We start from the raw sequence: 16,434 nt of genomic DNA, 5'->3' as shown, positions 1-16,434 counted from the left end.
GATCAAACCAAATTTCGGGCATTTCAGAACGCCCGTCAGCTCTATTTTGCCCTACAACCATGGACTTTCTCCCTGGAAGCCACTAAAGTAGGATTTGTGATCTCCCTTTTACAAAGAGAACCCCAGACCTGGGCCCACCGATTACTTGGAGACTCAGTCCTGACTCACTCTCTGCAATACTTCTTTGAAGCCATGGCTCAGCTTTATGAGGACCCCCAAAGGACTGCCACAGCTGAATCTGCCCTGTTTGCGCTCCAGCAGGACCGCAGACCAGCCGAGGACTATGTCACGGACTTTAGGCGCTGGAGCGCAGACACTCAGTGGAATGATGCGGCTTTGAGGCATCAGTTCCGCATGGGGTTATCCGAAGGACGAACTTGCTTGAGTCGGCATACCAGAAACCCTGGAGGCCTTGATCTCCTTGGCAATCCATATTGACCGTCGTCTACGGCAGCGACGATCAGAGCGCTCTGCTCAGAAAACCTGCCCGGTTTGGATGACAGCGAAGGCCCCAACGCCTGCTTCCCGCTACTTACTTCTGCCCAGCTCTTATCCGGCCTGCTCGGCTCCTGACACCTCCGAGCCCATGCAATTGGGACTAAGGAACCCTGCTTTACCCCCAGAAGAATGTGCACGTCATGGCAGCAGAATCTCTGCCTCTACTGTGGTGGTACAGGTCACTATGTCTATAACTGCCCAGTCAAGACAAGTAAATGCCTATCTTTTGCTTCTACCAGTCTCTCTGCATTGTCTGCCAACACAACCCACCTTGCTATTCCTCTTTTGCTACAGCTCCAAGGAAGGACGGTGACAGTCAATGCTATCATTGACTCCGGGGCGTGCAGCTGCTTTATTGATTCCATTTTTGCTAGCCAACAGGGCATCCCGTTACAAGACGTTTCAGTTTTCCTGGCTGATGGATCTAGCATCAGTTCTGGGAAGGTAACTCAAGAGACTCTTCCCCTGCCTGTCATCATCTCCTCTCAGCATAAAGAATTCCTGACCCTTGATGTAATCTCCTCTCCGATGTTTCCGATCATCCTGGGCATACCCTGGCTCCAAGCCCATAACCCTCACATTAATTGGGTTACTAGAGAAGTCAAGTTTCCTTCTCCCTATTGTCTGAAGCACTGCCTAACAGACTCCACCAAGTCTTCTGCCACCCTTTTATGTCTAGACTCTGACCAGAATCTACTCCAGACTGTACCCAAGCATTATCACAAGTTTATTGATGTCTTCAGCAAGAAAGGAGCAGACTCTCTACCTCCTCATTGCCCCTACGATTGTCTGATTGAACTGCTCCCTGGGGCCGACGCATCTTTCCTCTGTCAGAAAAGGAGCAGGAGGCACTTAAGATCTATTTAGATGAGAACCTGGAAAACGGGTTCATTCGTCCCTTCAACTTCCCCAGCGGGAGCCGGAATTTTCTTCGCCACTAAAAAAGATCAGACCCTCTGACCATGTGTGGACTATAGAGAGCTAAACAAGATTACGGTTAAGAACCGCTACCCCTTACCTTTGATACCCGAACCCTTCCAGAGACTGAGGTCTGCTGTCATAGTTACTAAGCTTGCCCTAAGAGGGGCGTACAATCTAGTCCGCATTCAGGCCGGGCATGAATGGAAGACAGTCTTCCGGACCCGATTCGGGCATTATGAATACTAGGTAATGCCCTTCGGGCTCTGCAACACTCCGGCCACTTTCCAACATCTCATTAACGATGTATTCAGAGACTTTCTTGATGTATTCGTGATTGTTTACCTGGACGACATCTTAATATTTTCCGGATCACTCGATCAGCATCGAGAGCATGTCCGCAAGGTCCTAAGCCGTCTTCGTCAGCACACTTTACGCAAAGGCTGAGAAATGCAAATTCGAATTACGGAGCATCTAATTCTTGGGGCTAGTGATCTCCCCAACGGGCATTAAGATGGATCCCCAAAAAGTGTCTGCTGTGTTAGACTGGCCGGCGCCTCTGGAAAAGAAGGGCGTACAACACTTCATTGGCTTTGCAAACTTCTATAGGAAATTCATAAGAGGCTTTTCAGCTATAATTGCACCCATCATGCAACTAACCAAACAAAGCTCTAGTTTCTGCTGGACTCAGGAGGCCCAGAGTGCCTTTGAAGAGCTTAAAAAAAAATTCACGTCTGCCCCAATCCTCAGTCATCCGGACCTGTCCTTACCCTTCATTCTCGAAGTAGATGCTTCTGAAGTGGCCGTAAGAGCAGTCATCTCTCAACGTCAAGGTAACAAGGACCTAATGCACTCTGTGGGGTTCTTCTCTAGGAAACTCTCTCCTGCAGAGAGGAATTATGACGTTGGCGACTGAGAACTGCTCGCTATTAAAGCTGCCTTGGAGGAGTGGAGGTATCTGTTGGAGGGCGCTGCACATCCGGTACTAATATATACTGATTATAAGAACTTAGAGTACCTAAGGTCTACCAAACGACTGAGACCTCGACAAGCTTGCTGGGCCCTGTTCTTCTCGCGCTTCTCCTTCCATATAACATACTGGCCCGGATCGAAGAACGTGAAACCAGATGCGCTGTCACGCATGTATGACAATCCAAAGGACTCATCTGTCTCTAATACCATACTGCCTGCCGGAAATTTTTTACTCTTACAGACAGATCTTCTCTCTTTGATCAAACTAGCGTCCTCTGACTCCTCAAAACCCACCGGGATCACTTTAACGTCCAGGGATGGCTTGTTCTGGAGGGGAAGTCAAATCTTTGTTCCCAAGAATGTTTGAGTCAAAGTGTTGTCCCTTCTTCACGATCATCCGCTGGCAGGCCACTTTGGGGTCCGTAAGACCCTTGAGCTCGTATGACGCACGTTCTGGTGGCCCAACTTGAAGGACTTTTGTGAGAAGTACGTCAGTTCCTGCCCTGTTTGTATCCAGAACAAGACGCCAAGAAATCGGGCTTGGGGACTGCTGAAACCCTTACCTGTGCCCAACAGACCCTGGAGAATGATTACCATGGACTTTATAGTCGAGCTTCCATGCTCTGAGGGGTGCTCGGCTATCTTTGTGGTTGTAGACCGGCTGTCCAAAACGGCCCATTTTTTACCCCTAAAAGGGACCCCATCTGCTGTGGAGACTGCCCGCATATTCATTAAAGAAATTGTGAGGTTACATGGAATTCCAGCAAATATAGTTTCCGACAGAGGAGTTCAGTTCACCTCACGTTTCTGGAGGGCCCTGTGTGAGATCCTGAAAATTGAGCTGGCCCTGTCCTCGGCCTATCATCCCCAAACCAACGGACAAACGGAAAGGACCAACCAGACTCTTGAACAGTACATTAGGTGTTTCACATCTCTTGTGCAGAATGATTGGGTGTCCCTGCTGCCCTTAGCAGAGTTTTCCTACAATAATGCTTGTCATTCAGCCACCGGTCAGTCCCCTTTTTTCACCAATTATGGCTTTCATTTAACTTTTCTGCCTCACTTTCTTTCAGAAACCTCAGTTCCAGTGGTCCAGGAGACAGTGGAGTTCCTCAGCCATAATAACCGGGTGTTGCAGGAGGCAGTGGCTAAAGCCCAGGCAGACAGCAAGAGAGCCTTTGACCAGGTAAGAAGAGGTTAACTGACCCTACAACTTGGCGATCAGGTATGGCTTTCTACCGATAACATTTAATTGGCTTGTCCTTCCAGGAAACTTGCACCTAAATTTATGGGACCATTTCCAGTAAAGAGGAAAATCAATGAAGTTTCCTATGAGTTAGCCCTGCCCGAGGATTCACCCTGTGTTTCATGTGTCACTGCTGAAACCTGCTGTCCCTGATCCTTTCCCTGATAGAGGAACTAGACCTCCAGAACCCATCTTAGTGGATGGAAATTAGGAGTATGAGGTGGAAGCCATCCTTGATTGCAGAAGAAGATGGGGACGTATTCAGTTTGATTAAGTGGAAGGGGTTTGGTCCGAAAAACAATTCCTGGGAACCTGACAGCAATATCCATGCCAGGCGGTTAATTCGCGCCTACTTATCTGCCCATCCGGAAAAGAGGGACTTGCTGGGCATCCGGAGGCTGCCCCTTGGGAGGGGGCAATGTCAGAGACTTATCAGCGATGGACAGGCACAGCTGCTTGCACGCATGCGCATGTGTGCTTCTTCTCAAACTGAGCCTCAGCGTGTTCACACTGGCAGGCGTCGGTGCATGCTTACGGTGCGCGCGCCTACGCGTGCGAGAGTGGTGCGCGGGCGTGCGCACGTGCGTGCGCTCGTGCATTAGGCATGTGTGCGTGCGCAATACCGCTGTTTGCCGCCACTGAATGTTTAAAGGTTCTCCTAGTGCGCTGGTGCGACGCTGTTTCGTCTCAGCTCCTGTGTATCTGATTACCTGAACCTGAACCTGATCATCTGCTACTGTTACCGACCCGGCTTTGTCTGACTTCTCTGCCTTCTCCAAACCCGACCCGGCCTGCCTGACCTTGCTACCACTTCTGCCTGTGATACCGTTGCCGACATCTGCCAGTTTTACCGACGCTGCCTTGCCTGCTGCTATCACCTGTCTGCTCGCCTACTGACCTGGACCGTCCGACCCTGCTCCAACCTGCTGACTGTTCAGTGTTCTGCTGTGCCTGTGGTTCCTCTCATCAGCTCCTGTAGCTGCTGCTTGCATTTCTCAGCTCTTCTATCAACTTCCAGCCATGCTCCGCCAGCCGTCCAGCCATCCAGAGGGATCTCTTCTCTGCTATCAGTCCCAGCGGCCCTATTCCAGCAGGCACTCCTACCCACTGTGCTCTTGAGATCGCTGTTCCCATTCCAGTGGCTCCTGAACCAGCGTTATAAGAGAGGTCTCCTTCTACAAGTCGGGCTACAACACCAGGTACCTAACAGCTAATCACTGTTAGGAATACAGCGTTCTGTGAGTGTGTTCCTGATTCCTGTGCCTGACCTCTGATCTTGACCTGGCTTACTCCTGACCATCCTTGTCTGCTACCTGCTCTGGCCTCGGCTTGTCCCCGGGTTCTGCCTTCTGCCCTTGTCTGATCCATTGACTGTTGCTGACATTGGCCTGTGACTTGACCATTCTTCTGTCTGCCTTCTATGCCTGATATGCTCGATCGTTAAAAACCTAGTTTGCCTGACACTGCCTCCTGCTGCCTATCCACAGCCTGTCATTGGCCGATTCCTGTGCAGGCCTTGCTGCTTCCAGTCTGCCCTGCTGTCACATCTGCCTGTTAGCGGTTTCATCACCTGGCATTCTTCCAGTGAAGTATCGGCTACTACCATCGCAGACTACTGGACTGATCCCAGGCACTCATTCCTCACTGTGCTCTCGCAGTTACTGTTTCACTATCAGTGGTCCCCCGAGCCGGAGATATGAGAGGCCTTCCTCTGCACATCAGGCTCACTAACCAGATATGCGACATCATCTCTGTGTATAACCTGAGGCTAGTCACTTCACTGCATATATGTAAGGGTTTTCAACTACTTAATGTGGGATACAGGATTAAAATTAAAGTAGAATTCCAGCCAATCTGTGTAAAAAAATATATTTTATTCTGATGCTGTTGCACAGCTTCTGCTCCCCTGTGTCAGTCAGCAGCAGCTGCGAAACAGAGGAGTACTGACAACGGCTTAGACATGGGAGCCTATGGGTGATGTCAAGGCTTCCAAAATCCCCAGCTGTTAAGGGCTTCCCCCACTCCCCTGCATCCACCGCTCACTGTCATAAATGAAAGTGAGGAAATCATCACATCTGGTAGACTGCAATAGATTACCTTTTTTTGGGGGGTTTGTGGTTTCGGTCATTTTAAGTGTTGAGGTTTAATTTTAAAATTTACGTTAAGAGTAGGTGTCCAATGTTAGAGGAGATACAGTTTTTTAGGTTAATGAAGGGTTAAGCATAGTTTCAGAGCTTGGTTTAGGTGAGTGTCAAATGTATGGAGAAGCCTAAAGGTCAGGTTCAGGGTCAAAGGGTGCAAGGTCCACTTTTTTTTCACAATCCCCAACAATAAAAAAAATACTAGTGCTGGGTTTTCAGCACCTAGAGCCTACATTGTATTTTTTTTTTTTCAACATTCGGTGTGTGTGAAGGTACAGAGAGAGCTTTTTTTCCAAAGGCAATTAAGGCAGTTAATGGAAAGATTTATTCAAGCTAGGTAACAATACATCATAGTTAGTGCTTTACTCTTTTAAGGGATATTTAAAATTTATTTATTTTTGTATATTTTTTTTAGGATGTGTGAGCAAAGCTGTCAGCATTTTTTAAAATTGTGTCGAGTTCCCTTCTAAAAATGTAATTGTGTATTTTTATTTGCAGTGACATAAATCTTATCCATCAAAAAAGATTTAGCCAAGCATATTTGCCATTTTGATTTGACATCATCCAGTTAATTTTTTTTGTATGTCCTCAGACATCTATGCTATTATTACAAAACCAGCTAAATTGGTATAAGCCAAGATTCCGAAAACTAAGGTAATAGTGATCATAATTAGATTTAGCAACTAGAGTAGGTTATGCATCAAATAAATGCCAAGGTGACAATAATAGCCTGCCATGGTCAGGGGTCAGGCAGAGAGACTAGTTGCTATAGTAGTACAGTAGAGAGGCTTCCACCAACCAGCAGAATAAGTATACAAATAAGTCACCCTGGCGCATGATGCAGGCTCACCAGAGGTGTGGGGTCTAAGCACTAACCGTTAATCGCCAGAACTCCTGATAGTGGAGATGGGTTTTGCTATATGTTATACCAGGTCATGGTACAAAGGTCTGCCCCACCAGGTGGAGAGCAACCCAGGTTTCAGTAGTGTATGTAGCAGGCAGGGAACAAGCAGAAGCATAGTCAGTAAATAAGCCAAAGGTCAGTAACAAGTGCAGGTTTAGATCAAGCAGAAGTGTAGTCATGGAACAAACCAAAGATTGGTAGCAAAGATATGGACGGCAGCAGAAGTGACAAGAGCCAGATATTGGCTGATGAGAGCACAATAATCTGGCAAACAGGAAGCACAAAGACATGGCTTAAAATCAGAAGTTCATGGAAGGAGCAAGAGTTCAAGGTTCCCTGGAAACAAGGTACATGGCAAGATTGTCCAAGGAATTTTCCCAGGAGCTGTCAAGAATCTTACTCAGCATCGTAACTCAGCAAGAAAACATACAGCCAGACACAGCAGAGGTTGCAGGTTCAGATTTTGGTCCTGACGCAGCCACTGAGCTAGAAGCATTGGTATTACCCCACTTCAATTTTGCTAGCCGCCAAGGTGACTAAATCAATCATCCATGCAATCAGTTTGAATGGGCAGCTAATAAAAAAACCTTCCAGGATTTGGAAAATGTCCAAAAACAACCATGTAGCATTAGCGATCATTTTGAGAGAAGATCTTACGCCTATGGATAGCCAAGATTTTTGTTTTTAACTAATTTCTTTTTTTTTTTTCTCCAGTTAAAAAGTTACTACTGTCTCTTGCTCTTGGCATTGTGTTCGATGACTTACTTAATTCATTTTTAATTCCTCTACTTGAGACTTTGTTTTGACCCGTACAGAAACAATCTTTGCCAAAAAACTGGCAGGCATGAGTGTTCATGACACATATGGGTGACTTTGTTACTTTTACCACATTTCATAGATACCTTCAAGGAATTTGGCTGCTTCAGAAATAGACTGTTAAAAGAAAGATAAAGAAACTGACTCACTATATCAACAATGGCAAAAAACTTGTAGAACAGGGTATAGATGAGCACAAACTCACGAAAACTATTTTTATCTTGTATTATATCACCACCAAAGAGTGAAGGGATGAAAAATGCTGTGTCTTTTTTTGCCTTCAGAAAGTACAAACCCTGTTCAACTGGAAAGCAAACTATGACACATATGAAAGGAAATCATGTTCAGGTCTGACCAGGATGGCTTTTATCATTAAAGTGTTTTTTTGCCTCGTTTTAGAAAAGGACACTCGCCTGTCAAGGGTGCCATCTTCATCTGAACCAGTTCTTTATTGGTCTTCAGGTCTCTGGCATTTTTATGGTGGGCAGCCGGCTGCGATTCCTTGCAGCTTCACAGCTGACTTGGCATGCTTGAAGCACACTGAGATTTGAAAATGGTCCTGCAGCCTTCTGGGACCTGTGACATGCCCCAGAAGGTTGAGGGCTGAGGGGAGAGGGTGGGGTTGAGAAGAAATAGGTTTTAACAGGTACGCATTCCCTCCGCAAAAACAAGTTCCAAAAATAGTGTGTGTGAGGGGGGGGGGGAGTAGGGCACAAAGGAGAACCTCCTCTTTAGGGTGAAGTTTTGTTTTAACAGAAAAGGACTGCAAGACGAATGTGAACAACAAAAAACTGTTCTTGCCATCTTAGGGCATATCTTTTGTCATAACTGACAATGGTTTGCTTAAGGTAAGATATCCTTCTCATATTCAAAAAACACAACTTCCATTAGTTATAGCTGATGTTATTGCAATAGCCAGACTGTCTACTGAAGTAATCACTAAAAAACATGGGATTGATTTACTAAAAATGCATAATGCAACATCTGGTGCATGGTAGCCAATCTGCCCAGATTTTGCATTCTTTAGTCTTTGTAAATCAAGCCCACTGGGACATTAAAGCAAATCTCTTTGAAGTGAGGGAAATTCTCTCTTAGACAGTTGTTGCCAGAGCAAGCATTCCTATTGAAGGATTTCAGAGTGTGTAATGCACTGAGTAATGGGCTCTGGATGCAGGGGTAAATTTCATTCCTCCCAACAGGCCCGGATTGGCCCGGGACCATCCCGGAAATCAGAGTAATGTCCTGGAGTAGAGCCAAGTGCCGGAACAAGTTCAAAACCATTGAAATTATTGGCAGGGGCGCGCTGGCACAGGCTTTTTTTCAGCTAACGGTGCTCAGGTATTTCTGCATGATCTTCATGTCAGTGCTACTGACTCCACCTCCCCCTATGGCACTCTGTGGACCCAGGGTTAGCCTGACCAATTGGGTGCTTCTCTGGGCAAACATGCAGACTGAGAGTGGCAGCAGGTTCGGGGAGAGGGACAGCACCCGGCCGAGGGCTCCAGGAGTCGGCGGGGATGAAGAGCCATGAGGGCGGCCAGAACCAATTGCCCTGGAGCAGGGAGAAGAGCTTCGAAGACCTCTCAGCCCAGGACCAATGGACAAGCTGACCGGAGATTAGGACGGGGGCCAGAAGGTGCAGGCAGCAGAGACAGCAGGAAATCCGCTGGATGGAGCAGCGTGCTATTAGAATGGGCTCCGTGCACTGCATTGAAGGTACTGTGTCACACACCTTTCTGCAGGAGGGACTGCAGACATCTTTCATTTACCCTCTCTCCCTCTACCCTCCCTCCCTTCTCCCCCCTTCCTTCTTCCCTCCCCCTTCCTTATCCTCCCCCCTCCTTCTCTTCCTCTTCTTCTCCCTCACCCTCAACCCAGCACTCAGTACATAGCGCATCCCACAACCCTGCACTCAGTACATAGCGCAACCCTGAACTCAGTACACAGCGCAACCCTGCACTCAGTACACAGCGCAACCCTGCACTCAGTACACAGCGCAACCCTGCACTCAGTACATAGAGCAACACTGCTGTCAGGGAACAAGCCGAAGGATAGTCATCCACAGACCTGGCACAGTAGCCAATTCCCACTATGGCTGCATACACATAAATATATGCACACGTATTGTAAATGCATGTTCGCCATGGGGAACACGCGTGTGTGTTAGTGTATGTCAGACCCTGACGCCCTCAGGCCTTTAAAAAGATGACTGTGGCACATGAACATTGCTGACTGGTCTTCAGCTTCCGGTTTCCTGTGTTTGCTGCGGTTTCTGATCACCTGTTACTGACCTGGCTTGCCCTTGGGTACCTCTTGTCTCACTGCCAGCTCGGACCTCAGGTTGCCCATGGATCTTCTCTTGTTTCCCATCCTGTGTATGACCGCGGCTTGCCTAACCATGATTCTAATACCTGTATTAAGGTATTGGTATGGGCTGTTGGCGCTACCTATGTTGGATTGCTTTGGCTTCTACTAAAATTATATTACCTCTATCAAGTAACCCAAACTATTTATCAGATACCTTTAAGGGATAAATAACATCAATACATGTGCAACCCCATGCACCATATATATATATGCACCCACCTGGAGGGTGTCAATGTAGTATTGCTGTGCTCAGGCTGCCTTGTAGCCTTGCCTCAAGATCACTTTCTGACAAAAGGAACATCACCGTGTGAAAAAAGGAGTACCGGTAGACTGACGAATCGTTAACAGGAAGGCGCATAGTTGTGGAGAGTTTTACATGCCTGTTTATAGTTGGATCTGGTGAGTGGGGACCCAAAAGGGGAAACGAGCACAGAAGTCACCAAATATACATGATCACAAAAGTAACCTCTCTTTTCTCTCTTGAGTTGGGATCCTGAACGCTGTGAATATTATAAAAGTCCAGCAGAACTTTACATATTGAGCACTGGTTTTATACACAAAGAACACCTTTTTTTCATTTTTTGTATTTTTTCCACTTTTTTACTTTTTATTTTTATTTATCTTTTATATTTTTTTATATACTTTTGTGATTTTTATTATTTTTCTTTTTATATTTTCTTTTTTTCTTTTTTCTTTTTCACATTTTATTCACCTTTGTTGGATTGAATTCATATAATACTTCTGGTATTTGTTCATGGTTGAGGTAGCCACTTAGCCTCAAATGAATGAAGCACATGAAAGCTTTGTAATCAGAAGAACAATAGCTGGACTCGGACCCCCCTGCTGTGATGTGTGTGTGGTTGCAGGCTTCAAAGGGAGTAAGAGCAAGCTGGGTGGCTCATCGTTGGAGACACTGATCAATAGTGGACAATACAGCATGCTTCCTGAAGAATGGACATACATGTGAAGGAATGCCTCTTGGCGAAATCTATTGGATGGAAGGCAAATGGGGGTGGCTACGAGTGGGTGTGTATATTTGAATGAAAAGGCTCACACACAGACAATGCTCTCTGTTTGCTGCTGCGACCCTGTCATGTGGTGATTTTGGCCTACTCTGGGCAATGGCTCCGGCCTAAACCTCATGGTGAAGGCCCTATCCTGATCTGAGCCTAGCCGATGCAGCAAAGCCTCACGGAGGACCGTGTGATAAGTATCTTTTTATATTCTTGTATTATATGTTCTGATTGTAAGCTGTGTGATATTGTAATGTCCTTTTATTACTTTATGTTAGCTTTCCTAATTTCTTGGGAAATAAATAAGATAGTGTTTTACTAGCAGCAATGTGTGTGTTTTCATAAGTAATTTTATATCAGTGTGCCTAGTAGGGTTGTGTAAACTAGATAATTATGGGAAGAAACAAGGCAATAATAGTTTGTAGAGCACAAAATGTCTTTCAACCTTTTTTTTTTTAGCTCTTATGTGTTTTTTGATGTTTTTGTAAGCTTTACAAACCTGATGGTTGACGATCATTGGACTTATATCTAATGAAATTTGATTGTTTGTTTTGCAATTTTCACACATGATATATGTTTTCTGTATGTTGTAACCTACCCTATTTGGGGTCCCTAGATTGGGAACCGTAGGGTTTATTTGCACAAGCATCGTTATTCTTGTATTACTGTTGTACTTTACCACTTTTGTACTAGATTGCACTATTTTGCACTTTACAATTGTTCACTGTAGCACTTATGCAACATATGGGTTTATAATTTGAATATGCACTTTATTAGCTTGCAATTTTTGCACATTTGCGTCTAATTAAGGATAGCATCATATGATTTAGACCTGTAATACTCTCTGCGTATACAAATGAGAGGGATTGTGTAGAGGGAAATATCTCTAGGGTTTTAATCCAGAGGAAAGAACGTTGTATATAAATATAGGGTATCCTATCATCTACCTCTCATTTATTTATCCACTTATGCTGGCTTTTTCCCTTCTTCTTACCCTTCACCTAATTTAATATAGCCTTTGGTCTATGGTTAATTTTTTCCTCAACTTCTGAGGGTATTTAAATGCATGTTACTGATACTATTAGTGCATATAATAGGGGGCACGGGGTTGCACATGTATTGATGTTATTTATCCCTTAAAATTATCTAATAAATAGTTTGGGTTACTAGATAGAGGTAATATAATTTTAGCAGAAGCCAAAGCAATCCAACATAGGTAGCGCCAACAGCCCATACCAATACCTTAATACAGCTATAAGCCATGGACTTCTAATCAGGTCTGGGGAATTAAAGGGTGGCAGCAACCTTTACGTGTCTTTTTTGATTTTCCATAAGCGGCTACCTGCACATACACTTTATGATTCTAATACCTGATCTGCTGACCACTGGCTTCCTGAACTCTGCTACAATCCCCGACTATGCCTTCTGCTGTGCCTTTTCTGCTGTGATCCACCTTGGTGCCTAACTGCTGCACCCATCTACAGTACTCAATTGTTGCTCCAGCTTGCATCACCTACCTATTGTATCCAGCCTGCTTCATTTGCCATTGCAACCTTCTTTGTGCTGTGTGCAGTCTGCACCACCTCCAGTTCTCCTGGGTCCTACTGCACACCTCATCTGGAATTCCCCTGCAGAGAGACTTCCACATCACCATCTCTCATCTGTTGCACAGCTGGCAACCCCTGCTTCTTTGGGCTTCGTGTCCCTTGTTACCACCTTTAGGGGCACCGAGCACTCAGCCACAAGGAGAGCCCTCTCAGCATTTCGGCTTCAGGAACAGCTACGCAACCCTGCACTCAGTACATAGCACACCCCACAACTCTGCACTCTGTAAGTAGTGCTCCCCTCAACCCTGCACTCTGTACATAGCAAGGCCCTTTCCGCGGCATGCGCTGGATGTTGTCCGTTGCCTCAAGTGTCCCTCATTGGGAAGTTGTGAGGTATGCACTTTTAATTTCACTGAGTACATTGAATAAATGTATTAAAAAAAAATATATATCAGCTTGAAATTATATTACTACTGTGTGTTAAATACTTTAAAAATTGTGTTTCTTTCTATAATTATAATTGTTTAAATACATGGATTATCCATATTTGTGTATTGAGACTGATGTTTTTCTCAACAGCTGTTAAGCAGGGAGCCTTAAAGAGGCTGAATCAATGCAGAGCTCCCTCTATAGGTTAAACAAGTTCATGTTTTCAATTTCATGTTTTAAGTAGAACTAAACTCTCACATAAGATTCGTAAAGCATTGCAAGTAAAACAGGACTGCATTTTTGGTAATTACAAAAAGACACAGTTTTCCCCTCTCTTTGTTCAAGATTTATGCCTTTTCACGTTAATGAACCGGTAGATCATTTCTATGAACTTCTTGTGAATGTGTGCATGCTCCAGTGGCGCCTCATCATCACAATTTTTACTGCAATAGCTTTATCAAGAATGCTAGTACACTGTGCATTGGCATGGCTGCTTATAGTCCAACATGAAAGTTTGCAAGAAAGAGTGATTGACATGGCATAGCTTTTAAAATGTGAAAATCACATAAAAAATGATTAAAGGGGAACCAATAATAATAATTAGAAATATGTGTTCACTGAAAATACACTGTACTACCTCTTTAGGACATTTATAGAGATATATACACCACCTGATTCCATGTCTGTTTTGATCTGCTCTTCCAGGTCTTCCGGGGACACATTGTACTCATAATCTTCTCCGGCTGATGGTTTTGGTTTACATTTTCCAAAGCAACAATTACAGCAACAGCAAAGGCAGCAGCAGAAATAGCAACCAGTCAGAAGTCCACAGATCGCAAACAGGCCCTAGACAAAAAGAAATTACAACATCTGATCAGGGAACATTGTATGGAATTTTAATGCATCTATTTTGTTAAAATGCCAGTCAGTGTGTTTGAATTCTATTGAAGAGGTTACGCCAACAAATTTTAAATGAAAGTGTTCAAGGAGTTCATTTTACTCAAGTTAAGGAGGGTGGACAATTTTAATACATATTTGGTAACAAAACACATAGGACACACTTATGCCGCGTACACACAATCGGACATTCTGACAACAAAATCCCATGTTTTTTTTCCGACGGATGTTGGCTCAAACTTGTCTTGCATACACACAGTCGCACAAAGTTGTCGGAATTTCCGAACGTCAAGAACGCGATGACGTACAATGCGTACAAGGGCACTAGAAAGAGGAAGTTGAATACCAAGTGTGCCACCCTTTGGGCTCCTTCTGCTAACCTTTTGTTAGTAGAAGTTTGGTGACAGACAATTCACGCTTTTCAGCCTCCTGCTTTTCGAATCGTTACTGCTCTTCAGTTTTTGCTTGTGGGTTCATATTTCTATTATGTATTTGATTTTCAGTGCATTATTGTCCACTTGTATCTGATTTTCAGCTGCAGCCTTTCTGTTTTTCAGTGCTTTCTGTTAGTTCATTCTGACCAGCCAACCATTTTGAAGCCATGAGGACCCTCACCCTGGACCAGAGGGTTTATAACTACTATCTGGACAGAGCCAGAAGAGTGGTGGAGAACGCTTTTGGGATAATGGCCAGCCGGTTCCGCCTATTCCTTACGCCAATCAACATGGCGGAATATAAACCTAACCAGATAATCCTTGTATGCTGGATTCTACACAACTATTTAAGGAGAAATTCAATGAACTATGTGGCCTCAATTGGGCCTGAGGCTGGACTTCAACAAGAAACCATGACGGTGCTTAAAGCTGGCCGTCTTGGCTTGCCCACCCAAAGCGCCCGCTAAGTAAGACAGAAGTATGTTGTGGACTTTGCAGGTGGGGGGCCATTGATATGCCAGAAACTGATTAAGAAACATGTTATCCTAAATTTTTGAACTTAAACTCAAAGAAGATTTCCTTTGGTCCTTCTGCCTTTGTTTCTTTTAGCTGTCTCCTAGGTTCTCCATTGGACTTTTCTTTTTGGACATTTTCTTCAATAGTGCAAATGTAATTTATTTGATACATGAGGTGATGATCTCTTCTTCAGTAAACTATTATTATGTTGTGGGTCTGCTACACACACCTTGTTTTTGTTGTTAATATTTGTAAGGCATTAATGACAAAAATATTCATCATTTTCAGCACCCTGAATTAATTTTGTTGAGCCATGAAAATGGCATGATTGTGGGAAATTAGAAAGCACTGTGGGTGTTATTTACTAAAGGAAAAATCCACTTTGCACTCCAAGTACACTTAAAAGTGCACATGAAACTGCACTTGTAGTGCAAACTGGAGTTGACTTTAGTAAATAATCCCCATTGTCACTGTAAACACCAACTTTTACTCCAAAAACTGCTTTTGATTATTGAAAGAATAAGCCACACATTGTTAAATAGATTTTTTTTTTTACTCAAAGCACATTCACATGTGCGTTTAGAAAAGGGTTTTTGAACAAACCAACAACTTTGGTGTTTTACATTATTTTTTGTCACATTAATTAGAAATATCCTTTTTTGGTTAAATATGCATGTTTCAAAACATAGCATACAGAACTCAGGAACTTAAAAAGTTCAACTTTGATAAAGTGAAGGCAATATCAGACATTATTATGTCAAAACGGTGTTGATCTTGCCTTCATCATATGGCATGATGTCACCCCTGTAAAAGCCAAATTTTAAAGATGCACACAAATTGGAATTCAAACTGGGGATTTCCCTCCGGATCCCTTGCCTAATTCTAACATGTGCTAGCTCCCATCATGGGGGATCAATAGACGTGTTTTGGGGGTGCAACCCCTTTCTCTCAGCTACTTTAGAATCAAGGAGGGGGTTGCAGCCACAAAATGCGTACATGGATATCCCTGGATGGTAGATAACACATGTTGACACACTGTGTGCATCTTCAAAATTTGGCTTTTGAAATACTTTAAAACGTAAAAAAAAAAAAAAAATACACAAAATAAAAGGGTTAAATTGTGTGTGTTTTATATTCTCCCTAAAACATCAATGATGTTCTTCAATTTTGTTGAACATCATTGATGTTTTGCTTTAGATTTTCAAAATCGCGATTGCACCCTGTTCTCTCCCCGATGAGGATCTGGGCACTTTCACTGGTGAAATGTGATTCTTCTTCCACAACATCCACATCACCTAAAAAAAACAAAAAAGGAAATCACACCATGTATTATATATATTCAGGAACAGATATCTTACCTGAAGCTGTGGTCTCAGACACTCACCTGTTGTGGTGACAATTTCACACACTTCCAAAACCTCTCCCTCCTCATCCTCTGCTTGTGTTTTGGTGACTTCCCTCTCTTTTGGAGGTGGGGGGTCCTTGGTGTGCTCAGATGTCCTGAGTTTTTTCTCCCCTATGTGAATAAAAAATAGGTATACTTAGCGCACAGATATTGCAGGGCAGAAATAGGAATATGAAACATTGCTTGGAAGTAGAGATGAGCTTCGAGTCCAAATCGAACTCATGTTCGACTCGAACATTGCCTGTCAATCATTAGATTTTGAACGTTCGAATCCCATCAACTTTAATAGGGTTCTAAAGTTCACACAACGTTTAGGTCTGTTCGCAGGTTC

The 16,434-nt window shown here is 44.0% G+C and overlaps 1 protein-coding gene across 1 annotated transcript in view; it reads right to left on the bottom strand.

The window, feature by feature from the left end:
• Window positions 1–16,434, bottom strand: part of DNAJC5B (DnaJ heat shock protein family (Hsp40) member C5 beta) — a 232,722-nt gene that overhangs the window by 32,448 nt on the left and 183,840 nt on the right. Inside the window, exon 4 of the mRNA XM_077492798.1 lies at window positions 13,523–13,697. Coding sequence (XP_077348924.1) covers window positions 13,523–13,697 — 175 coding nt within the window. The remainder of the gene's footprint in view (window positions 1–13,522; window positions 13,698–16,434) is intronic.

The sequence above is a fragment of the Lithobates pipiens genome, unplaced genomic scaffold (genome assembly GCF_037356315.1).
Source record: "Lithobates pipiens isolate NorthernLeopardFrog02 unplaced genomic scaffold, aLitPip1_a1.2 Scaffold_19, whole genome shotgun sequence".
Classification (NCBI taxonomy): domain Eukaryota; kingdom Metazoa; phylum Chordata; class Amphibia; order Anura; family Ranidae; genus Lithobates; species Lithobates pipiens.
Note: the sequence above shows the minus strand (reverse complement) of the source record. Positions and strands in the feature narration are given on the sequence as shown.